At 42.4% G+C, this 26,493-nt stretch overlaps 1 protein-coding gene across 6 annotated transcripts in view; it reads right to left on the reverse strand.

Moving 5' to 3' along the window:
* Positions 1-7,141: 7,141 nt before the first annotated feature.
* Positions 7,142-26,493, reverse strand: part of ZNF532 (zinc finger protein 532) — an 88,893-nt gene continuing 69,541 nt past the window's right edge. For 4 of the 6 annotated variants that reach the window (XM_087958561.1, XM_026666370.2, XM_026666369.2 and 1 more), the window contains exons 6-9: positions 25,534-25,812; positions 16,085-16,197; positions 15,624-15,771; positions 7,142-13,787 (exon numbers count right to left, since the gene is read on the reverse strand). In XM_087958561.1, the coding sequence (XP_087814687.1) occupies positions 13,293-13,787; positions 15,624-15,771; positions 16,085-16,197; positions 25,534-25,812 (1,035 nt within the window). In that variant the 3' untranslated portion in view covers positions 7,142-13,292. Of the gene's footprint in view, positions 13,788-15,623; positions 15,772-16,084; positions 16,198-23,290; positions 23,418-25,526; positions 25,813-26,493 lie in introns of those variants that run through there. The other 2 variants (XM_026666371.2, XM_087958562.1) reach the window with 2 other exon arrangements.

Here is a 26,493-nt window from a genome sequence, read left to right on the forward strand (position 1 = left end):
CTGTTCGGGTCAAACTTGTTAATTTGCGTCTGCAGTTTGGACAAAGTATTTCTGTTTGCCATTCGTCTCTGATTTATAGTTCTGCTCGTTATCAGAATTTGCAGACAGCTTCTGGGAAAACTGCCAACGACGAATTCAGCCAAAGGAAAGTTAACTCTGTTGTTCCTGCTATTGTCTGTTTGTGTTTTTTCCTTTGGACTTTTGGACTCTAATCTTGTGGCCACAGGTGAGACAGAACAGTAAAATATCAATTATTCGTATCTATTTCATGTATTTATACTTATGTTTAGTCTTGTATCTATTATATTGTAAGCGACTGACAAATCAAATAAATAAATAAAATAAATAAATATAACCACAGGGTTGCTACAACAGTCATAAGCGTGAGGCCTGTTTGTAAGTTACTTTTTTCGGTGCTGTCGTAATTTTGAATTTTGTAAAGGAATGTTTGTAAACTGAGAACTATCTCCATTGCTTGCTTCCTAAAGCTAAGAAAGAATGATGATCCAATGATCACCCAACTGACTTGATGCCTAAGGCATCTCTGTGTTTCCAACTTGGTAGAGAGTTTGCACTAGCATTATCAATATGGCATACTTTTTATTAGCTGTTCAGGCCAAACTGCGTACTCACTTGTTACAACTGAAGTTTGCAATATTGTCCACGGAATTTTCCAGAAGGAGCCTCTGCAGAAATGCACTCAGTGTAAGATCCCAACCTGTCCACATTTCCATTTAGGATGTTGCTGCTGTATTTCCCAACTGAATCATACACTGTGATATCAAAGCAAGGATATTGAATTATAGAACATCTCCACCCACAAACTGACTTAAGCAGAAAAGGTTAACTTTTATATTCTAAGTGAGGGCTGTCAAACTCTCGGCCCGTGGGCTGGATGTGTCACGTGCTGGCCACACTCACACCCGGTTTAACAAAGGGGGGGGGGAGTCCCAATACATCATGTGATGCTGCCGTGACAACGTGAGTTTGACACCCCCTGTTCTAAGTGGTTGCTTCTTCCTCCAAATAATCTGAGATAGAAGGCCATTACCGAGCACCAATATAGGAATAGTTGGGCCCTCTTGTCTGTGGAAATTCTCAGACAACCACTTCACAGTTATCCCAAAGGTGCTTTTTCAAAAGGCAGCTTTTCCTTGAAGATGTTTCACTTCTCATCCAAAAGCTTTTCCAGTTCTGAACTGAAAAAAAGTGCTTTTGCAAAAGGCAACGGGACTTCCTTTTTTCCTTGAAGATTTTAGCTTCTTATCCAAGAAGCTTCTTCAGTTCATAACTGAAGAAGCTTCTTGGATGAGAAGTGAAACTTCAAGGAAAAATGAAGTCAGTTGAAAAAGCACCTTTCAGTTGGGCCCTCTCATAAACATCCAGCAACTGCATACAAATTTGTAATCAAATCACTGAATCTTTTATTGTACCATCTTTCCAACTTTGAACAGTAGATGTGGTTTCAACCTTGGTGCTTCATAAATGCAGTAGTCTTAATTTAGGGACATGTTCCCACTTTTTGGAATGAAAGTTCAAAAGTATGTCCACATTGTTAAACCATATCTATGTTTCTAACACCATATTTGCAAGCATATAGATTTTGAACTAGAATAGGGCAATAGTAGGACAAGCTCACAATCATATGAGTCTCCTTATTGAAATATTAATGCAATATCAGGGGTTTTCAATTCAATTGTATAGAATGTGAAGGATGTGTGTTTTATTTTTATAGTTATAATGTACACTGAAGATGGCATTTAATTTCATGGTACGAGGTACAATGACAATGAACCAAACTTACAATGCAGTAATACTCACAGCTAATCTTTCAAAATTCTTCTCTGAGGTGTCCAGTAAACATGAAAACGAATCTTTAATTTAATTTAATTTGTCTCATCTTAGAATGTTTAATAATATACTGACATTAAGACCCTTACATACTGATTGCTAGTATATAATTTAGTCCAGCTCTAATTATTTCAAATAAACACCTCATTTATTAAAAATACTGTAACATTAGAATAATGCAAAATCCGTTAGAAAACTGATAAAAATTTATCACTAATAAGGGCAAAACAATCTTCATAGTGTAACGAAGACCTGAGAGAAATGCCCTTTCACATCATGGTAATTCAAAATTAATTTGGGTGTATGAGAAATCTCAATTATTCCAAATAACCTCAAACCTCAATTATCTGAAGCAACCTTTTTGGTATTTTTCAATCTTTTATCTTGTCACAAGCTAACATCTTGACAGGGATGTTTCTCCAAAGATTTGCCAGATATTCCACTGGTGAGAACCTTGAAAAGCTGAGAATAATATTTCTGTACTCTGTCTGCAGAAAGGAAGTTTGTAATACCTCATTGGTCGCCTGGTGAGAAACTCATGACTCTAACCTTAAAATTAATTGCAAGACACTGGAACAGTTTTGTTCTGTATGTAGTGGATACATTTTTCAAGCTGAACAATGTAAACTTATCACTTCTACTTACTTTTGATTGCATATGGTTTGGGTTTTTCTGCATTCAGGTCAGACAGCAATTTAGTGACGCCTTCCCAACATTCACGAGTTACATTTCTTGCAGAAGTTGAAATCAGGAAAGAAAACAGGAAGATTTTGAGGAGGTAGGTCACTATTTGTCCACTCTTCATGTTTATCTCTAGGTCCTTCTGCCTTTTGGATGTGTGGCAAATGGTATTTAAGGACTGTATTGTAACCGCTCGCTTTGGGGGGCAGAAAGACAACCTAATCTCCACAAGATAATTAGAAATGCTCACTGCTCTTTGAAAACACGAGGAGCACAATGGAAATTGCACCAGCGTGAAAAAGCCTAATTCTGCGCCAGGATTGTCTTGCCCATTTTCCCTTGAACCACCTGCTGCCATTCGTTCCAGAGATCAAGCTGCTTGTTGTTTGCCCTTTTGATGGTGTTCCCATCACAGCTTTGTATACGTGTGTTCCTTCTGAGAGTTGGATTATGGAAAATGTTGTTCTATCACAGGGGTGTCAAACTCGATTTCATCGAGGGCCGCATCAGGGTTGTGTTTGACCTTGGGGGCAGAGGTGGTATTCAGCAGGTTCTGACCAGTTCTGGAGAAGCGGTAGCGGAAATTTTGAGTAGTTTGGAGAACCAGCAAATCCCACCTCTGACTGGCCCCGCCCCCATCTATTCTCTGCCTCCTGAGTCCCAGCTGATTGGCTGGGTCTTCTTTGGTTGCCCTGCACAGGAGAACAGAGCTGGAAAGCAGGTTAGTGGGGTGGGGAGGGAATGGGATTTTGCAGTAACCTTCCCACAAGAGTGGGGTGGGAATGGGGATTTTACAGTATCCTTGCCCACCAAGCCACTCCCCCCAAGCCACGCCCATCAGAACCAGTAATACAATTTTTGAATCCCACCACTGCCCGGGGGTGTGTGCACGGCCAGGGTGGGCATGGCCAGCTCGACATCACTCATGTTGGGGGCGCCTGTGGTGGCCCGAACGCTCTGCCTACGAAAACAGGGTCCCGAGCTCCGTTTCTGGCTGCAATGGCCTCCTGCAACCCTCCCAATCTCTGTTTTCGCTGGCAGAGGCACTGCATGCCGGTCCTTGGCTGTTTCCGGGGCGTCCCCACAGGCCAGATCTAAGCACCCCGCAGGCCAGATCTGACCCCTCGGCCTTGAGTTTGACACCCGTTCTATTCAGATATTCTAGGATAGTTGTGTGCAACTGAGTTCTTTTGTGCTTCAATGTTCTAACAGCCAAATTATAAATGAGACCAAGTGCTATCAATACAAGCAGAAGCAGAAGAGATGGAAGAACATGTTTGCTAGAGCTTCAATGGAAAGAATTAAAGCCTTTCAGACCATTGTTTTTAAATTACTCCAAATTATAGACTGACCATAAATTCCTAAGTACTTTAGAAAAACAGATGAACTCACCACTCAGGATTTGAATATTGGTACTTTCATTGTTTATTTCACTTCTTTATATTATTTAAATGTTTTGTTCCTTTGGAAATCTCTGTTTTCAAGGCTAATGGCAAAATGAACAGGATTTCCATTTCGGTTAATGCCAACATTATGAAATAGTCTCAGGGTCAGCTTGGAAAAGGAAGCTTCTTAGCTTGTTCAGTCTTCTTGCCTTGCAAGTGGCCATCTTAAGAACTCTGCATCCTTGGGGGGAAAAGGAAGCAAACATGTTTAAAGCCCTTTTCCCCAGCTGAGTATCTTTCAGATATCTTGGAACACAATCCTCATAGCAGGGGTGGGAATTCAATGTTTTTAACAATAGGTTCTGTGGGTGTGGCTTAATTGGTGGGTGTGGCTTGGTGGTCATGTGACTGGGTGGACGCGGCTTGGGGGTCATTTATTGGCTGGGCGTGGCCAACTCAATATCATTCACATCGTGGCACGCATCTCCTCGCCTGGCCTCTCGTGACTGTGGGGATGCTGCAACAGTCATAAGTGTGAAAAATGGTCATAAGTGCCATTGTAACTTTGAATGGTCACTCCACACAAGCAAAGTACCAGTAAAGGAAGGAAAAAAAACTCCAGAGACGTTCCTGAGACAGGAAGTCTAATCCTGCCAAGGATGTAATTAGGGTTAACGGAGAGGCAGTTTCTGTAAGCAACACCAGAATGTTTCCTTCCTGCCTTCCTTACAGGATTAGGCCAGTAATTTCTTCTAACAACTGGCTCTCCGAACTGCTTAGAATGTTAACAACCAGATCTAGCGAATAGGTGTGAACTGGTAGAATCCCACCCCTGCCTCATAGCTATGTTTTCTGGTCATTTTGGGATTTTTAGTCCCCAAGACTACAGGAGAAGAATTTAAGGATGCTGATATTAAGAGCCAAGAAAAGACACATAGGGAAGTGGCTCCAGTACTAAATAGAAATTGCAATGAGGGTGTGAGAGAACCAGAAGAAATAGGAGAAGTATCAGTCAAAGAGAAGGCAAGTCTCACATTTCTCTCAGGGTTAAAAGCAAATACACAAATGTCTGCAAGGCAGGATCAGCTGGAAGTTCCTCTTCAAGCTATTATTAATTTTAAGGTAGATTTACTCCATTTTTATTGTTATAAAACGCCACTTCCACTCCAGGTAGCTTATGTGAACTCTACAAGCATGAGGTTAGGACGCTGGGCTAATGATCTGCAGGCTCGCATTCGAGTCCCAGTTTCTGCTAGGATGGGGTGAGCTCCTGTCACACGCTCCAGCTCCTGCAGACCCAGCAGTTCGAAAGCAGGTGACCACGAGTAGATAAATGGGTACCATGTCAGGGTTCCAAGTAATACACCCATAGCACCCGAGGCAGGTAGACTCCTCAATGTATAGTTTTATTGGATATATCATATTGGCATAGTTCTGATGAAAACCAACTCTGAAGGTTCCCGCGGTTTTCACCTAATTCAAAGTTTTCCCCCTTCCCCAAACAATCAGACATGTGGTTCAATCAGGGTGTTGTCCGGTCGCTTGGTAACATCACTCCTCCTCACTGACCAGGTGTTAGTATGTCCTTAGTTCCCAGGGGAAAATATTTTATTTTGGCTACAAAACCCCAGCTATCTCTATTCCCCACTACCTATCCCCCAGCTCCAGTGTGGCAACACTGAAGCCTCAAAATGGCTTCGGTCAGGTCAGTTTCAGCATTGACATACCACTTCGGTAGGTAATTTAATAGGGATGTGAAAAGAGCCCCTAACTAGAGGTGTTCCAGGCAACAAGGATATCACCATTTAACCTTTCAACCTGGAAGCACTTTGGTGCTCCCAATGCTACAAGCTAAAATAACTGTGGTGTCTTGGTATTAAAGACAATTCCACAGAAATATGAAAGACTGTGTATACCATTTGTATGGTAAAAGTTAAATGACCAACATAAGGAATAAAAGCCTTTCAAAAGTAAACCTAAATGACAGCGTTCTGAAATAACGGTCATATACCAGATGTTTAGCCTGGATTTGGCACTTTTACCCACCTATCAAAGAGGAACGTGGTGGCTTAGTGGCTAAGACGCTGAGCTTGTTGATCAGAAAGGTCGGCTGTTTGGCGGTTCGAATCCCTAGCATCGCGTAACAGGGTGAGCTCCCGTTACTTGTCCCAGCTTCTGCCAACCTAGCAGTTTGAAAGCATTTTAAAATGCAAGTAGAAAAATAAGGACCACTTTGGTGGGAAGGTAACAGCGTTCCGTGCGCCTTCGGCATTTAGTCATGCCGGCCACATGACCACGGAGACGTCTTCGGACAGTGCTGGCTCTTCGGCTTTGTAACGGAGATGAGCAGTGCCCCCTAGAGCTGGAAATGACTAGCACATATGTACGAGGGGAACCTTTACCTCTTACCTTATCAAATTCTTATTACTGACTGTAATAAGATGCTATATGGGACCTAACAATATAGCCTTAAACAAAGACCAAGAACAAATTATCAAGTATAGTTACTAATAACAATTACAGGTAGCCCTCGACTTACAACAGTTCATTTAGTGATCGTTGAAAGTTACAAAGACACTGAAAAAGTGACTTATGAGTATTCGTAGCATCCCCGTGATCATGTGACCAAAATTCAGGTGCTTGGCAACTGGTTTATGACAGTTGCAGTGTCCCAGGGTTATATGTGATCCCCTTTTGCGATCTTCTGACAAGCAGCCAATCTGGGAAGCCAGGTTCACTTAACAACAGAGTGACTAACTTAATCATCTGCAGTGATTCAACTGTGGCAAAAAAGGTCATAAAATGGGGCAAAAAAAAAAAACCTCACCTGACAAACGTCTCGCTTTACAACAAAAATTTTGGGCTCAATTGTGGTCGTAAGTCAAGGACTACCTGCATAGCATCATCATTTCAGATGGCTCCAAAAACAACGCCAAAAAGGGGTTAAGAAATTCTCAGTTCTAGATCTTTTCTTCAGATCTGTAATTGGCATGATACAACTTTACTAATGTGTGAAAAAAGCCAGTGGGAGCCTACAGGAGTGTTAAACTGCATCTCCAGCTCCAGCTAAGGACTATTTTGAGACAACTACATTGCAATACGTTTGTTTCCTAAAATTGCCTGTGTGCTGATTCCAAATGCTTTTGGCATTTGACCTTGCAAGCAGAACAAGGCCATGCAATTACACAGAAAATGACAACTGAACAAAAAAAATAATAATCCTGTAATAAAAAGGTAACTTTATTATTAATTCACACTGTACAAAAAAAAACACCCCATCATTACCGCATGGCAACAACTCATTAGTTATGTTGAAAAGTGCACATCAACAAACATGAGGCTTTGAGAGGTACACAGCGTTCTTTTTTTTTTCCCTTTAAAAAAGGCAGTGATCAGCTTTTATACATCACTGACAGAAGAGTAACAGGAGTCTGCAAACGTTACTGCAGCTTTTTGAGAATCTAGAAGCTCTTCAGATCCACCCAACCCTTGGTGAATACAAATGGAGGAAGTTACAATGAGCATTTAATGGTTATCAGAGAAATCAAGAGCGATTAAAGTCAAAAGCTGGAAGTTCTACCAAATATCCAGAACTGCCTTCCTCGATCCCCAAACCCACACGGAGACTCAGAGGTTGGGGAAAATTCATCTCGGAGGACGTTCTTTACTCCTGCATGTTTAAAGTCGTCCAGCAGTTCATCAATAAATAACAGTTTTTCATAATTCTTTAGGGGCAAAGCAAAAATTTAAAAGCCCCACATTTATTTACATCCAAAATGTGTTTTAATACAATAACTATGGACAAAATGGGTATTGTTCAAGAGTGTCAAACACCTTCCCTTCCCTTGATTTTTTTTTTTAAAAAGAGAACATTTACTATGCCAAAGTCATGCAAGTATCTTTCTCTCTGAGCTATACATATTTATTTACATACATTAGCTAGAATATTTGTTTTTGCGTTTTTAAAAAAAGTACAAAATTGTTAACGGGAATACAGATGTGGAAAAAGCAAAAACACAAAGCAAAAAACAAAGCAACGAAACAAAACGAAGACCTTTTTTTTGAGAACAAACAGTACCTTTCCTGTCCTTTTTGAAATTCTTCTCCAGCAATAATGGGTGCGACCTGAAATGTTGTTTCCTCCCTCCCCCCCCCTACAAAAATAAAAGCACCAGAAGAGGGTGGAGAAGGTTTGGAGGAATTTTAAGAATGAAATGATTCTAAATTAATACGTTCTTGACAGAAGAATACTGGTAAACAAACTACACAGTGCAGAAGTGATGATGATCTGCAACCTCAAATACTTCACAATTTTTTTTAAAAAAACTCTTCAGTTTCTTTCAACAGCTTTGGTGTAAATGGTAATACTGACATGGACATGCCCACAAGCACCTTAAATACATTTCCCTTCGCAATTGAGAGACAGCTTCAGCAAAACCCTGTCTGGATATCTGATCTCTGAAAGCATCCTGGCAGACTCACCACCTGTTCTTATTGTTTTTAATATGTTTTGCAGTTATCTGCAACCAATTTTGGTCACCGCAATATAAAAAAGATGTTAAGGTTTTCAGAAGGAAAGAGTGCAAAGAAGAGCCACAAAACAATGGGTGGGGCTGAAGGCTAAAACATACGAAGAACAGTTGCAGGAATTGGGTCTGTCTAATCTAGTGAAAAGAACTAGTGTTCCGATATTTGAGGGGCTGCCACAAAAAAGAGGGGCTCAGCCTATTATCCAAAGCACCAGAAGGCAAGAAAAAAAAAGCAATGGATAGAAATTGAACAAAGAGAGTAGCAATCTAGAACTAAGGAGAAATTTCCCTACAGTGAGAACAATAAACCAACGGGACAACTTGCCTTCAGAAGTTGTAGGTGCTTCAAGACTGGAGGCTTTTAAGAAGGTACTGGACAAGCATTTGTCTAAAATAGTATAGGGTCTCCTGCTTGAGCAGGGGGTTGGACTAGAAGACCTCCAAGGTCCCTTACAACTCTTATTATTCTGTCATCTCTATTGAGTGGACCTGATTCAGAACGGATTTCTCTTCTGATTTCTGATTCAGCCTGATTTCTAAAGGGCCTTAATGTGAACCATATAGGGCTTCAGATCATTGTTCCAGCTACCTTCGTCTTATACCTGTCGGTTATTTGTAGCCTCATAACCAACAGAATCACAATCCAGAAGGGGGACTGCGAGCCAGTTTGATCTAGTGGTTAAGGCACCAGGCTCAGGAGTTTGTGAGCTGTAGTCTCGTGTTAAGCATAAAAGCCAGCTGGGTGATTTTTCTTAGCCTATGTCAGGTTTGAGTGACAAGCTGGTCAGTCAATTTCTGTCGAAAACCATTTACAACCATTGTAAACTAAACCAGACCCTGTGGGGAAACACTAGGAAGAAAAAGAATCCAGAATAGTGACCTCAATTGGTCTAAACACTGTAGTCCACCACACACTGTACTGAATTCCTGCATGGGAACTGTCTAAAAGGCAAGTTATACTTTTTTTTTTTTTTTTGGAAGGATTAGCTTTGCATTATGCATCCCATGAGATCATCATTTAACGACCCCATAATCCCTTGCAGAGTGGAGTCTGGGCAACTGAATGGAGCGAACGGAGTGTTTACTGGCCAGGTGCCCTTCCTGTCGCCAATGCCGTGTTATATTCTGCAGATATATTCTAATTGTGCCCAGAGAGAGAAATATCTGCCTCTACCTAGGACTGAACTCACGGCCTCCTATTTGTGAAGCGGGAATGCATCCCATGAGATCTGGAGCACGAATTGGTAAAGGATCGGATGTGAATCCGAGGGACAGAATTCGAATCAGCTTTTATAGTAATGACGGAAGGTCTGAGAAATCCCAGATTCAAACGTAACCTTGACTCCAAATTCCTGGGCCCGTAGACAAGATGCTGGCTCTGACTCAATGCTCCCCACCTCAGTGGGATAACAGGAATAATCGTTCTTATCTCTAACAGGAATGCAAGAAATATCGAGATAATATATACGAAGCATTTGGAATAATCTAAAGCACTTTTATAACTCCTACTATTATCTGGAATCTTAATCTATACGATGTATATATAACTGTACATTGGAATGTCTTTAAAAAAAAGAATTTATATCATCTTTCCAAATTCAGAGGCCACCGGATGGCTAGAACTATTTATCATTATTTATATAACAGCTTTTACATTTCAAGTGCTTTGTGGTTCTTAACTTCTCTTTCTACGACGCAATACGATGCCTGCATCACACAATCCTATGACTAACGTTGATTTAAGGTATATCTTGAAAAATTCATTATTCTAAAATAGCAAACCTTTCATCCATCACCTGGGCTGCAATCATACAATTTCTTTCAGACTTTAGCAATTCTTTCAATGTGCATAAATCTCAGCCTCGCTCACATATAATAGGAGACTCCGTTGAGATACCCAAAGGTCTTGAATGACCTTCTTTGCAATTAGGGCCATGCTGAAAATTTCTACTGCATTTCCCCTCCGCCCGCTGTTCTCATTAAATTTGATGAAAAAAACAAACAAGGATTCTTATCGTCACCTTGGTCAAAATAGTTGGGCGAGCTTCTCTGCCATCTTTCTGCAACTGTTCCTATAAGTGTCTTAAGCTGCCTTGCTTCCTACACTTGCCGCAATAAAAGCCAAGGGAAGACATCTAGAGGACACGCTCCCAACTGGAGGTCAGAAGATTGGAGAAGAGATATCAGGGCAGCTTCTTCCACTTTGCAATATGAATGCAAGCTCAAAAACACCACCAAAAGACATGATAAACCGATCTAAGAATAAAGCAGAAATACTGCTGTGGGGGGGAATAACACTAAATTCAGGAAACTGGAAGATTATTTTCAGCCGGGGTTAGTTTTATCCAAACAGTTAACCTCCTTGGAAACAGCTACCCGAAATTACTCTAAATTCAAAGCAAGGTAGCAATAACTTCAATGCCTCCAAGGGATCGGAAGCAAGGCAGAAGGTTGTGTGAGGTTCAAACACTCTGAATAGCCTGGAATTATCTAAACACATTTGTGTGCAGCCTGGTTCTGAATGGGCCACAGCCCAGTATTGGGCCGTAGCTGGGGACCCCTGCTTTACAGGATAAATATTGGCCAAATATTGGCCATGAAGAGCAGGCCACATGACTCCGATTTTATAAGCCGAATTCTAGGAAATCTGAAAATCATGCTCAGGCCCATGGTCCCTCTGAGTCCTATGAGCTTAACATTCAGCACTTCTTAGGAGAGAAGGAAACTTGCTTAGAATTACAACACATTTTATCTTGTTTAGTGATCTTGCAGCTGTGATGAGTTAACTCTGACAAAGAATGGTGTGTGTGTGTGTGTCAGAGGTGGTATTCAGCAGGTTCTGACCAGTTCTGGAGAACCGGTAATGGAAATTTTAAGTAGTTTGGAGAACCGTGCTAACCTTCCCCCAGGAATGGGGAGGGAACGGAGATTTTACAAGTATCCTTCCCCTGCCTTGCCTACCAAGCCATGCCCACCAAGCCATGCCCACAGAACCGGTAGTAAAAAATTTTGAATCCCACCACTGGTGTGTGTGTGGTGTGTGTGTGTGTGTGTATGTGTATACATATATATATGAATGAGGAATATTTTTCATCATTATGGTGTCCAATTAATAGTGCATATTTGAATAAGCAATTAAATTAAATCTTTATGTGATGGTCCAAAAATCAGTAGCATTGCCTGCAGATGCTCTCCAATCCGAATCTCTATGCAAGATCCAATCTGGGTCAATCATGTACCACAGAGTTTTAGTTTTCCAAGTTTTCGGACTTGTGCTGGAGCCCATCAGGGAATTTCTCTCAATTTGATTGAATTGCTTATTCAAATATGCACTCATAATGTGTGCCTTGGGCTATTCTATGCATTATATTTATGTGGTGGTGCCTTCCTATTGGTTGATTGGTGCGTTTGATGGCCGGTGATTGGCTGTTTATTTCCTTGCATTCAAATCTCTACGATTCAATTCGTATCTATGATTAAAACTGCTGCTCAAGACTGACTTGGCACACGGCCTTCCTTTATATCTCAACTGTAACTTGATTGACTTAGATACCACACATCTAAAATAATTAAGCTTATTCTGCATCTTATATACCGTAACAGACAAAAGACAAACTTAAAATACTGAAAAGCATCTTCAAATGGCCTTCAAAAGGTCCTGCAACATTCAATGAGGTACTCAGTGAGTAGAGACAAACAATGATTAAAATGACACATAGCAAAGTCCTCCAAGACTTTTCTTTTCTGCCACCACCACTGGGGGTGGGGTGGGGAACCCATTGCTTTGACTCAAATCCTTTTCATTCCAATGGAGCTCTTGCAAAGTAGATTAACCCTCATGGGCTGAATACTGTACTCAGGATTTTCTCTATATAGAGAGAAATTCTCAAGTTGAGTAGATTCCCCCCCCCAACACACCTGAAATATTTAAGCAAGAGATCCTATCAAATGATTCTTAATCCTCCTAGACATAAGAACCAGGCTGCTCATTTGTGGGTCCAACTACAACTGCTCCTTGAGTTGCAACAAAAAAACCTATTTGCTTTTTAAAAACCCTTCTCTTCCAATACTGCTGAGACACACAATTCTTCTGACTTTTCTTTCAGAAATATGTGAGCTGCTTTTCAGCACCATGTTGGCAATATCGAACAATTCTGGTTAAATGGAATCCAAGGATATGTATCCCATGGCTGTCTTTTCCCAGGTTAACAGGACCTAGTTTTCTGGAGGGGTAATGCTGGTCGGGAAGGAACTATTTCATTGGGGTTCTTCTTCCCAGGGAGGACGAGAGAGAAATATGGGGGAATTTTTCCAAAGCTACTCAGGCAATCTCAGAAAAAGGATCACATCTGAAACAGCTTAATAAATCTAAAGTATTGCTCCAACTTTTAAGAATTCTGCTTCGAAACAATCCATTGGTTAGAAAAGACGTAAGCAAGAGAGACGAACAAAACAGGGGGGAAAAAAATCCCACTAAATACAAATACAAACATGTAACAAAGACTATGAAATTACTTTGTTTAAATACATACAAACTCTTTTAGACTCAAATACTGCTTTCTTTTTTTTAATGCTGTCTTTCAGGGGAGTGAATGACGAATGACTACTTATTAATCTCTATCGCGATATGAGGTGAGGAAGATAAATTGAAATATAGAATAGAGTGGAATCTATTGCAACAGCCTGTGAGAGAATTGTTAAATTTACGGTATGGTAAATCTTTTTATATTCCCCCAAAGAAAAAGTCAACTCCATTCTGAAGTAGAAAGGCTGATTTCTTTTTTTTTTCTCTTTTTCCCCCTCCAACTTTTGGAAGATGCTTATGGGATGGAAGAAAGGAGCAGGGTCATTTTTCAGCTGAACTCATTCTTTTGGATTTAATGAAAGCCATGCCGTGTGTCCTCATGTGGGTGTTTAAGGCAGCTTCCGTTTCAAAGGTCTTTGCACACACTTTGCATTTCCTGTCAGAGGCGGATCGATCCGTGGATTCCTCCTCAGGGCTGGCCTTGTTCTCCTGCTGACTGTCTTCTCCAGAGCCATTCTGTTTCGAAACAGGCTGAGGTTCCTTCAGCTTATGGACAATGAAGAGATGCCTAGACAAAGAGACATGGGACGTGTAACAAAGACCGCATTCCCTGCACTGATAGGAGGAGCCGTCAGATTTGTGCTGGGGAATATGTTCGTGGAACTGAAGCAGGTTCTCGGTGGTGAAGCCACAGACGGCGCATTTGTGAACTTTAAAAACATTGATTTTCAACTTCTTCAGCGGCTGGGTGATGGCCCCTCGAGGGGGCCTGAATTCCAACACGGGCTCCTCTAATTTACGCTTTGGACTGGGAACCTGAAGAAGTTGAGAACAACATTAAACATGCCCATTAAAGAAATAAAGTACAACACGGCCGGATAGTTTCATACAGAGTTCTTGTCAGTGAAATGAAATTTGAGACAGAAGTTCAATCCGCAGTGTAATATGTATAGAATGTCTCTTCCTAGGTCAGGGGTCAGCAACCTGCGGCTCCGGAGCCGCATGTGGCCTTCTGCTGCGGCTCTCTGTTGCCAGTCGACTCCACAATTGATAGGGCTTTTGGTTAGGACAGGTAGAGGAAAAAGGACACCGCGCTAGGAGGAAACTCTATGGTGGGGGAACCACCATAGAGTCTGGTCGGCTCCAGAATTGAATGGGGGGCTTCCGGTTAGGACCTCTGTGGCTCTTTGAGTGTTTAAGGTTGCCGACCCCTGTCTTAGGTTATGGGTGACTTTAAGAAGGAAGTCATAGTGGATTAAGAGGATAGGAATTTCACCAATTATTAGACACAATAATGTCTATTTCTATCTTTTCAAGATAACCCTTTACACGGGTAATAAACCCATGGTACCAGACAAACAGCAGGCTGAGGCTCTGGACCCCACTTATAAATACCTAAAATAGGGAGGGACAACATTTTTCTCAGTCCATGAGTCTGCTAGATCAGGACAAAAACAAACAAAAGGGGCCAGGCATAAATCTACATTTGATTTAATTTTAATTAGATACAGTTCATATGACTTAATTAAGCCCTATGGACTTAATTTTTTTTTGCTGTTCCCAAAGATGAAAATTCAGTGGCAACGTTTTGAAAGCATTCTTTGGGCTGTACCAAAAGCTTTAGAGGTTAAGGTATACGCTTCAGGTTGTAGAGAGATAGAAACTACATGGACATTGATGGACCTACAGGGCAACCTTTTAAAACCTCAGGTGTCTGTACCTGCGGAGTAGACTTGAGAGACATCTGTTTCTAGCAAAGCTGGTTCTCAAAGCACAGCTTGCCTCTGGCCCATTTCCAGAAAAATGGAAAAGAGGCAAATGTTCCATCATGCAAATATTTAACAGCTATATCTCATATAGTAGCTCGATACCCATGCTTTGCTATGAAAATATATGGTCGGGCTTAGTTTTTGGGGAGGAAAATAAGGGGGGGAAAAATCTGCCTCTGCATACCAGCATCCATCGGTATTCATCTGGCTAGAGTCCTGTCAGTGTGTGAGAGAATTAAGGGCTGTTTGGAAACTGAAACAGTATTTGCTGTATGAGCAAGGAGACAGTAAGGAGCCTGGGCGTGGCTTAGCTCAACTGTTCTGTACTAAAGCTGCTTGGTGCTGTGAAACTAAAACTGAAACTCCTCTGCTTGTGTTTTGCATTTGGAACATGTTTCTTTTCAGGGGGGCATAGAACTCCTTGGCATCAGAGCACATTAATAATAATATACGAAATACTAATACTCTGATGGTCATTTTGAAATCATTTCTTAGGGAGCACCTAGAAGCCAAGAGGAACATACGTGCCAAATTTCAATTTTGTAGGCTTTACGGTTCTGGAGATTTTGGGATGATGCACAAGTGGTATTTCGCTTTTATACATATAGATATAGATATACTGAATAAGAAACCCTTCCCACCTGCAGATTATATGATTTCAACCTGCTTTTTAGCCTTCTGAATAATCTGAAAAAGCCATAAAGTCCCAAGGACCAGTTCTGTGCTTGGTATATTGTGCTTACAGAGGAGAACCAAGGAGTGCACTGCTACGACCCATGTTTTGATTATTGACTTCCTGTGGATGCTGCTGGAAAGGAGGAAAAAAATGATATATGCTTCTATAGAAATATGACCCACAACGATGAAAAACGTGATAGCTCACCTTGGCGTCTTCCTTGATGGAACTTTCTCCCATGTTCGTTGATTCTGCCATTTCTTTCACGTCGGGTTCCTTAATGCCGTGCATCAGCTGAATATGTTTTTCTAGCATTAATCTCTTAGTAAAAGTTCTTCTGGAATCTGGGCAGTGCCTGAAGAAAATGTAGAGCAGGCTATGAACGGATAGCTTCGAATGAGCAGTATTATCCAATAACCTAGCCAAGATGCGTGAAAGATAAAAGCTCTCCTTCTCCATAACTTTGAAGTAAGCCTGGTAGATAAAGATCTGATAGACTCACTGGGGGTAGCATCATATGAATGACAGGCACAAGGATTATTCAAAGGCTTTGCCAATCTGAAGGTCTATGGAAAATCTTTTAACTGTTGCCTGGCCTGTTACTATGTGGTACTGCTGAATATTTTGTCTGCTTTACGTGAACGAAAACTTTCAAAAGCAGAACTTACGAGCAGGTGTAAACTTTCCTGATGCCTTTGTGCTTGATACGATTGTGACGGCAAAGGCTGTGCGATGAGCTGAATGATTTGTCACACTGTCGACAAGGATGTTTCTTCATTTGCTTTAAACGAAAGGAAATAAAACATTGAAGAAGGAGCAGATAACCTTTAAATGTCAACAGAGGGATTCAGACTGCAGCTTTAAGGAGAGAATTCTGAACACCAGGGACTCTTGGAACCAATTTAGCAGCGCTAGGCTGACACAGTTGCAAAGCAGTCCATTCATGTGCAGACTGAAGTTCTGCAAACTTGACATAAAACTTATGAAAGAAACAGCAGTGAAAAGTTAGTCAGATCTGTGTCCAGTCCCACCATGTCCACTAGAGGGAGACACACGCAGATAATTTTTGAAAATCATAACTTCTCCCTTACCTATAATAACCTACAGATAGTCCTCAATTTACATCACGTAACCAGTTGAATTTACGACGGACCTCCCCAGGGCCACTTAAGACCCAAATTCAAAATCCTGATGGCCACCTCCAAGGTCACATGATAGCATGTGGGGCACTCAGCAACTGGCTCACCTTTATAGTTGTTTGTAGTGTCCTGCAGTCACATGTTTACAATTGAGGAATGCTTTTGATAGAAACCGGTATTTACTTCTGGTTTCTGGCAAACAAACTGTCCATTGCAGACAATCGATTCACTGAAGAACTACTGCATTTGCTTAACAACTGCAGGTTACTTTGTTTAATGACAGGGGTGACCCACTGCCCAATTTCCAACTGCTTCCCCAGGCCCAACGAAGTCAGGGAGATGTAACATTAATAAAGACCAAATGTCAAAAAGCAGAGGAATGAACACAGAAACACAAACCCCAGTTGTTAAATATGGGCCAAAATCATCTTTTGCCCATTCTTTGCAGTCAGATCTTCTGCCAGAGTGGTTTGCCCAGATTCCTGTTACCAATTCTCTAAGACTTATAGTTTAGTTTATTGCCGTTGCACCTCGTACATCGAAATCAAACACCATCTTCAGTACACATCATGACCATGAAAATAAACACAAACACACATCCTTCACCCTCCACACATTGAACCGAAACCCCCTGACACTGCACCAACACTGCACTATACAGCAGAATTTAAAAGAGCTACTGCCCTGGGATAGAAGCTGTTTTTCAGCCCATTTGTCCTTGTTTTTATTATCCTGTACCGTCTGCCAGATGGTAATAGTTCAAAAAAAAAAAAGAAAGAGTTCCCAGGATGAGATGGATCTTTGAGAATGTGTTGAACTTATAGGCACAGGGCTTTACATCCAAAGGCAAAAAGACACTTCTGAACACAAACGAATGATGCTTATGCAACACTTTTCTCTGTAACTGTAGGGGTGAAAAAGGAAACTGGGAATCAGAAAATATGCTGCTGTAGACTTCTGCCATACGGCTTATTTCAATACTTCTTTATTTTACAGTCTTCCCGTAGAGCAGGGGTCCCCAACCGCCGGTCCGCGGACCGATACCGGTCCGCGGAACAACTCTTACCGGGCCGCTGGTTGCTGGGCGCCGCCATCTTTTTGGTAAAAAGTGCTTCCGGTGAGCTTTTCCGGTAGAAAGCTCACCGGAAGCACTTTTCATCAAAAGATGGCGGCGCTAGCTTTCGGTGAGCTTTTCCGGTAGAAAGCCATTTCTACCCGAAAAGCTCACCGAGCGCTACGCCGCCATCTTTTTTGACAACGTGCTTCCGGTGAGGTCACCGGAAGCACTTTTTCGTCAAAAGATGGCGGCACCCAGTTGATGCCGTACCGGGCCGCGCCCAGCTGATGCCGGTACTGGGCACGGCGCCGAAAAGATTGGGGATCCCTGCCGTGAGAGTCAGTTTCCGGATCTGTGTGGCCAAAACAGTATATGAGACACCCGTCAAGTCTTAACATATAGTAAGTAGGGGATCAAGTAAGCCATGGGAAGTCTGGAAATAAGTGATTTCATGTTGAGTCTTGATTGGAGGACTCAATCAAGTACAATCCTGTGGTAACATGCATAATTTAAGTAGGTGCTGAACGATACTATCTGGATCTCCGTGGGGAGCTCAAAGCACCTTTCTAAAATCAAATCTGAAACCCTACACATACTGTATAGACCTCCTTCTCCATTAACTATGGGGACTGGAGCATCTAAACGACTGCTGTTACAACCACTTTCACCAACCTGATACTAGTAGAGGGTACTTAATTTTTTAAATCCAGATATCTGGTGTGTGCCTTGAAGAGTTCTTCTCCTAAACTTGGATGATCTAAGGGCATTTGATCTAACCGAGTCCATCCAGCCAACACCTTCTTTCTCCCAAGCTCAGGATCCTAATTCATGAAAATACCTTTTTTTTAATATGTTGGAAGTTAAAACCCACTCTCTCCTAGGAAAATGAAATATTTTAGGATAAAGTAAAAAGGCAGAATATTTCCCCTAAAAAGAGTAGAAACTCAGAAGCAGAAACTCACCTCAGAAGCTCACCTCCACCTTTGTTAATGGGTGGGCCATTAAGGCCTAGGCTAGCCTAACTTTACATAACAAAGATCTCCAGGTAGAGCGATAGGAATTTCCCAAAGCCCTTTCATTACATCATCATCCAGCAAGGCTCAACCAAGCCTGGGACTCAGGACAGCCTACAGAGTTGCCCCTGCATGGCCCCATGGGAGTCTGACAACCAATCAGAATACACGCTCAAATTCAAATCCCAACAGAGGGTATAAAACCCAGGCACTTTCAGCATCTCAGCATCCCTTCCTTCTTTCTTCACCCAAGGCATGTGATCCTGTCCACCATTAAACCATCTTTCCAAACAGCCTCCATGTTTCCAGTGTCTTTCTTCCCCACTTGGAACCGAACCCAGAAGGCTATTTCTTCCAACAGATAAAAACGTGATTGGTAATAAAAGCTTTCTCCATGACTACTTCCCTCCACTTCCTCTCTACAGAAAAAAAAGACTGCACTTGTCTAAGAAGAAAAAGGCAGAGGAGAAAGACACCCGAAGAAAAGCAAGACTGGATGCTGGGTTCGGTTTAGAAGGAGGGGCTTTCACTCCTTAAAACTTTGCTCCCCGAGATACACTGGCCCTGCAGGGACAACTCAATCCAATGTGCAGATTACAGTACATTCTGAGCCCTGTTTCAGATCACATCCCCACCCGCATCTGTCCTAGGGGTGTGTCTGTCCCCCATTGATGCCGTTCCTTGATTGACATCAGGCATCTAGCAGGCGTTGAAGCAACCGGAAAGAGGCAACATTATCACTTCCAACAAACCGCTCGCAAGCAGAACACCGTACAACGGAAGGTTGGAAACCACGAGCCTAACAGTCTGTGGAGATTCTCAGTCACCCGGGCCATAGTTGTCCCAAAGGGGCTTATTTTCAAGCGGCAACTGGACTTCCTTGTTTTTTTCTGAAGACGTTTCGCTTCTCATGCAAGAATCCTTCCATTCCCCACCATCCAGTCAGAGCCGAAGAAGCTTCTTGGATGAGAAGCAAAATGTCTTCAAAGAAAATGTCTATGGAGATTTCTCAAGTCATCCAGGTCATGGTTGTCCCCAAGGGGCTTATTTTCAAGAGGCAACTGGACCTTCTGCTTTTTCTTTGAAGACGTTTCGCTTCTCATCCAACAAGCTTCTCCAGCTCTGACTGGACGGTGGGGAATGGAAGGATTTACACTCCTTGCAGACAGCCGGTCATTTGCATTCTTTTAGCAGGTCGTGAAGGTCACCTGAAGGGTTATCTATGTCATCAGAGTCACCTGAGTGCTGCGAATGGGTGTGGAGCCCCAGGCAGAGCTGAAGAAGCTTCCTGGAGGAGAAGCGAAACGTCTTCAAAGAAAAACCAGAAAGGCCAGTTGCCTCTTGAGAAAGACACAAGGGACACAAAGACTCACACACCCTATCTTCTACATCCAGAGGGGTGCAGTAGTTAAGGTGCTGGAGTATAATGTGGAGACAGAGATCCAGGTTCGTATCACCCTCAATCGCAGAAGCTCAATGGAGGCCGGTTCCCTCTGCCTGCTCAGTCAGCCTACTTCCAAGATGGTTTTTGTCAGGAATGGAGGAATACCATATATGTTGCTTGAGTTTGTGGAGGAAGATGGATTTGCTTGCTAGCAAATCAACAAAAAACATGCATCTTCAGCCATCTATCTTCAAATGTGCAACCCTTTTTCACCCACAGCTTTGGAAAAAAACTAAACCAGCATTTTATTATACTAGCTTGATTCAAACCAATGATCCTGGGAAGTAGCTGGACAACAATTCTGATAATACCTTGGCCTGATCAGCCACGGTACACTAGCTGAGGATGATGAGTCTAAGATATGTGGAGTTTGAGGAAGGTTGCATTGCAGCCTGTCTCACCTAGCAACTCAGGTCTGGAAGAGGCTGGCTTTTGTTACTGCTAACTTCATGGAGCCAATTTCATTTTCACAAGATTTCCCACAGGTTCATCGGCTGCTTTCTTCCTCCCATACCTCCTCAACCTTCTCAGACAGCAAAACTGGAATTATTTTTATTAGGTTTACTCCTGCCTAGGGGTTTGCGCAGAGTATCAGACACAGAAAGTTATGAGTCAGCTCCCACACACCCCGCTCACTCAGGGGAAAGGGGAAAATAATGTGCTACTCTCATTCAGCGTTTGAATCATACATCTTCCAAATGTATTTGATCTATACCTGGCCTTTCTAGCACCTCCTGTGCCCTTCTTCCGGCCCTCAGCAAATATTCCCTAATCCTTAGCCACGCTTAGTCCACCCTTAGCTTGGATAATGGAGATGTGCAGTTGGATTTCCTAGATGCAAAGGAACCTGCCTTTTAAATTCTTTCTAGTGTCAGCTGGAAACGTTTACTCAGCCTGGGTTCAAGACCTGAGCACCATGCAGCAGAGCGAGCTCCTGTTCCTTGCCCCAACTCCTAGCCTTTGGCGTATAGCAGGGGCGTGAAACTCGGTTTCATTGAGGGCCGCATCAGGGTTGTATCTGACCTCAGGGGGCCAGGATAGGCATGGCCAGCTCAACGGCACTTATGTCAGGGGCACCTGTAGCGCTCTGCCAGGGAAAACGGGCTCCCGAGCTCCATTTTCAGCTGGGACGGCTTCCTGCAACCCACTGCCAGTGAAAACGGAACTTAGGAAGGCCCTCCTGAGCTCCATTTTCACCGGCAGAGGCACCGCTGGCCAGTCCTTGGCTGTTTCCAGGGCTCCATGGGCCAGATCTGGCCCCTGGGCAGGGATGGGCCTCAAAGATTTTAGCAAAGGGTTCTCTGCCCAATGGCTGGGTGGGCGTGGCCATGGTGGGCATGGCCTAGTGGGCCTCCTGCGCTGTGGTGGTGGGGTGTTTTTGCCCTCCCCCTGGGCTCCGGAGGCTCTCTGGAAGCCGGAAACGAGCCCATTTCTGGTCTCCTTCCAGGAGGCCCGTTTTTCACCCTCCCCGAACCTCCATGTGGTCCCTGCACTTACCTGCATCCAAAATGGGGCACGTGGGGACTTCTGGGAGGGGAGGGGTCGGTGGGGCCAGCCAGGAGTGGGATTTGGGGGTTGTCTGAACTGCACAGAATCTTAGCTAGGGGCTCTCCCCTGCCCCCAGGCCTTGAGTTTGACACCCCTGGCGTATAGCCATGCTGGCCTCATGACCACAGAAAATGTCTCCAGACAATGTTGGTTCCCCCAGCCCAAAAACAGGGGTGAGCACTGCATCCTAGAATCAAACACAACCGGAAAGGGAAAGCTTTACATTTTACCTGCATTCTCAATGACTAATATTTGATGTCAACAAAGACAGCAGGTTTACTTCATTAATAGAACAGTAGCTAGTTTTAATCACCGACTGCTCTCTGGGTATCGTTTTAACTATCATCATTCTTTTTCTTTGTCATTTTTAATGTTTAAACTAATTTGTAAATGGCTTAGAGCCACATGGCATATACATTTTAATAATAATGCAAAAAATATAATCCTTTTCTCACAGATCCAGATGGCCCTAACTTTTCTGTAAGGCTGTGAAGGCCCAGTTTTCTTTCAAGTGTTAGGGCCAGGATATTATTGAACTCAATATGCTGCACATTTGGTGTTGTGTATTCTATAGGCGCCAGTATTGCATTAATGATAATTTTCAATTGTATCTTGTTTTTCTTTTATGTTGGATCTATCTGTCTGTCTCTCTGTTTTTGTGCTGCTTGCTAGCCCCCTAAAGTTATTTGTTTAAGATGGGTGACCATAGGAATAAAAATGTATATAATTATTTTTTCCTAGCGTTTTTCCCATAAGTGTAGGGTCCCAACATCATGCAACCAGCTTTCATGCCTAAAGTAGCATCCTGGTTTTTAGCCTGGGTCTTAGCCATTAGACCAAATGGGCTTTCTATAACAAATATTCATTCATTCATTCATTCATTCATTCATTCATTCATTCATTCATTCATTCATTCATTCATTCATATTTCTTAACCTCTCATCTCCTGGGATAATAAAAATAAATAAATAAACACATCGCTACAAAATCCCACTTGATATGCTGGAGAGATATTCTGTAATTTAATATAATTTAATGTACTGGAACTTGTAGCCTCAGATTCTTAAAAATTGTCAAAGGCAGGTTAACTGCAGACTTATTTTGGAAGCTAAGTTATTGCTTGTGTGTTGTACTAATAAGGAATACAAGACAAAAACGCACAAGCAAACTTGTTTTTAACAAACAATCAATTTCATTTACTGAATGGTAGATTTTTATGCTTTCTTCAATACTGCCAAAAGAGTAATCTTCCTAAGGCAGGGCTGTCAAACTCGCGGCCCGCAGGCCTGATGCATCATGCACTGGCCACGCCCACACATGGTTTAGCGAAGGGGGGGGGAAGTCCCGATACGTCACATGACAACGCGAGTTTGACACCCCTGTTCTAAGGCGTTAGCAACATGCAGGTGTAATCAATACATTTCACAGACAGTTCAATTCAGAAAAGAGAGAGCTACTAAGAATAAAATATAATTCACTAACCAACTTAAAAAAGCAGCTTGACTCTAACGTTCATACTGGATGTGGTCCTGCATCATGGACACCCCTTAGCCACCCACACACCAGTCAACAGGCTCATTGCGTTGCATGCTGGCTTCAAACAACACAAGATGCCTACACGCAGCAGTCATTTTTTCCCCCTTTTAGTTCTTACAACTGCTACAAAGGAAGTTGTACTTGCCTCTCCGCTTCCTGTCTTTTCATGCTTTTTCCCCACCAAAGAGATTTTAAAATCCAACGATATGATTGTGGTCAGCACTGCTCAGACATATTCAGAAGGGTTTCCCCCCCCCCACCCTGCTGCAACCTGGCTAAAGGGAGAGGGTGAAACAGAAAAGACGGATGGGAGTCGTCCCCCCCCCCCCAAAAAAATATCATTTTTGCTGGGCTCTTGTAATCTCAGGGAATGAAAAGAGCCAAATAGTATTCAGATATGTCACTTCCTTCATATGTACAGTAGTTGATCGGAAGGAATGTTTAGTCAAAACAAGGTCAAAGATTTTGGGTTAAATCTAATCCTTACGATTTATATTGACTGTTTCCTAGTATGATTCGATTGCTTATTGTACCCTATGACTATTATTAAGTGTTGTACCTTCTGATTCTTGACGAATATATCTTTTCTTTTATGTACGCTGAGAGCACCAAGACAAAATCCTTGTGTGTCCAAGCACACTTGGCCAATAAAAGAATTCTATTCTATTCTATTCTATTCTATTCTATTCTATTCTATTCTATTCTATTCTATTCTATTCTATTCTATTCTATTCTATTCTATTCTATTCTATTCTATTCTATTCTATTCTATTCTACTCTACTCTATTCTATTCTACCCTACCCTACCCTACCCTACCATACCCTGTCGGGATTAGGCAAACCGTTCATCTGTGCCGACTGGAGATTTTTCATGACACATGTATCCTGCCCCACAACTCTGTTAAGCGTGTCATGAACTACAGGTAGTCCTCAATTTACAATCACAACTGAGCCCCAAATTTCTGTTGCTAAGTGAGACTAAGTGAGTTTGTCCCTTTTTACAACCTTTCTGGCCAGGGTTGTGAAGTGAATCATTGTAGTTAAGGCAGTCCACGACTTACAGCGATCTGTTTAGTGACGGTTCAAAGTTACAAAGGAAAAAGTGACTTTTGACTGTTTTTCATACTTATGACCATTGCAGCATCCCCATGATCCAAATTTGGATGTTTGACAATTGACTCGTATTTATGACGGCTGCAGTGTCCCCGGGGTCAGGTGATTCCCCTTTTGCGACCTTCTGACAAGCCAAGTCAATGGCGGAAGCCACGTTTCACTTAACAACCCGTGTTATTAACTTAACAACCTCAGTGATTCACTTTAACGACTGTGGCAAGAAAAATCGTAAAACGGGACAAAACTCACTTTAACAAATGTCTTTCTTAATAAGATAAATTTTGGGCTCATCTGTGGGTCGTAAGTCGAGGACTTGCCTGTAATGCAATTGTTAAGGGAATCTGGCTTCCCCATTGACTTGGCTTGTCAGAAGGGGATCACGTGACCCACGGGACACTGCAGCCATCATAAATACAGGCCAAATTTTGATCATCTCACCATGGGGATGCTGCAACAGTCATAAGTGTGAAAAATGATCATAATGTTGTGGTTCGCCAGCAGCCTGTGAAGACAGCAGCGGAATCAGACTGTGGGGAATAACGGGGAATGGTCCAGGATTCTGGGGAAGACTCGGACGAGGGTTCTGGATCCGATGCAGACATGGGGACAGGACCATCTGGGAGTTGTGTGCTGACTCTGGAGCCTCCGGAGTCTGGCAGCAGTGAGGCAGAGGAACCAGGGGAGCCTGTTCCTGGTGCGCGTATGCACAGAGCTGCTAGAAGGCAAGCAGAGCTGAGACAAAAGGGGCGACTCAGGAGTAAGGCTGGGAGGTGATTGCCCCTCCCCTAAGGTATAAAGGACAGGCAAAGGTGAAGAAACCTTTGCAGGAAGCAAAGTCCTTCACTCTGTTCGGATTAAACCTTGAAACTCTGTGTGGACTTTGTACTTTGGTTGGTTTTTTTAATAGTTCATTTGGCACTTTAGTTGTTGGCAGCAATTCAAAGGAGAGAAAGGTGGGTGCTTATCTCGAGGGACTGTTTGGGACTCATTACGGGCTGGAAATGAACATAATTCCCATCATTGAAATAAAACAAGAGTTGTTTTAACTAAGCATGTGCTTAATTACAGTCTCAGGAAGCCTTGGTCAGAACACATAAGCCTTCAAACGGTCACTAAAGAAACTTGTAAATCGAGGACTATCTGTGGCACTCACATGTGGAAGGATGCCAGAGTGACAACTTACTAGCACTGATGATGTTACCTAGTTTGGGTAACAAAACGTCTGCAAGAAAATAAAGCAAGCTCAGCGAGCACCTCAACAACTTACTTTTCCGTGTTCTTTTCTCATATGGGATATATACACATCTCTCTGAGTAAACAGCCGATCACATTCCCAGCATGTCCAGCCAGGATTAGACCCCTTTTTGGGCTCTGCCTTCTTCACAGAAGTGGGGGAATTCTTCTCTGCTTTTTCTGTCCCATTGATGGATTTCGAGTCGTCTTTGTTGTGGCTGACTGAGTTCTGGATGGTGGGCTTTGTGCTCAATGGCAAATTGATACCGAGGTTCGGTGGGCCTTCAACGCTTTTCAACGTCCCATGCATGGACTGTGGAAGGAAGAAAGGGAAGGCCATTAGACTGTATCTGTTGTTTAAAGGGAATGGAATATTCAAGGTTCAAGTGAGCTTTAAAAAAAATATTATTATTTGACTCAAAGAAGGACAGTGTACACAGCTAACGAGATAACTATGCTGAGTTTCGTATCACAAATCACTAGTTGAAAACTTCCCAAGCGTTTAGGACTTTGCGATGTATCGGCGGATTATGCGAGCAGATCCCAGTAAGGTGGCCTTCTGCAGCTGACCAATGGTGATTTTGTCAGTGCCAATTGTTTTAAGTGATTATTATTATTATTATTATTATTATTATTATTATTATTATTATTATTATTATTATTACTATTGGTTAATCTTTAGTGAGATTCACAGCCTTTGGGGCTGGTTGGTAGCTCAACAGCTCGAGTCGTAACCAGGGACCTAGGAACTGTTAAGGTAGCGTCGGAGGATATAAGCTGTTCCAAGTAGGGTGGTTTTTTTTGTAAAATCAGGGTATTCAAGTCTGATAAATTCAGAATTTCCATTATTATTACTGTTATTGGCTCATGTGCAAATAGTTGGGCATTCTATCAATCTCATGTGACAATCAAACACATGAGACTTTGTGTGAGAAAACTGAAATCTTAGACAAGATTTTGATGCCTTTGCAGAAGGTCTTCTAATATCACAGTA

Source organism: Notechis scutatus, chromosome 2, assembly GCF_049901735.1.
Source record: "Notechis scutatus isolate UNSWTSFEM ecotype Mainland chromosome 2, rNotScu1.2, whole genome shotgun sequence".
Classification (NCBI taxonomy): Eukaryota; Metazoa; Chordata; class Lepidosauria; order Squamata; family Elapidae; genus Notechis; species Notechis scutatus.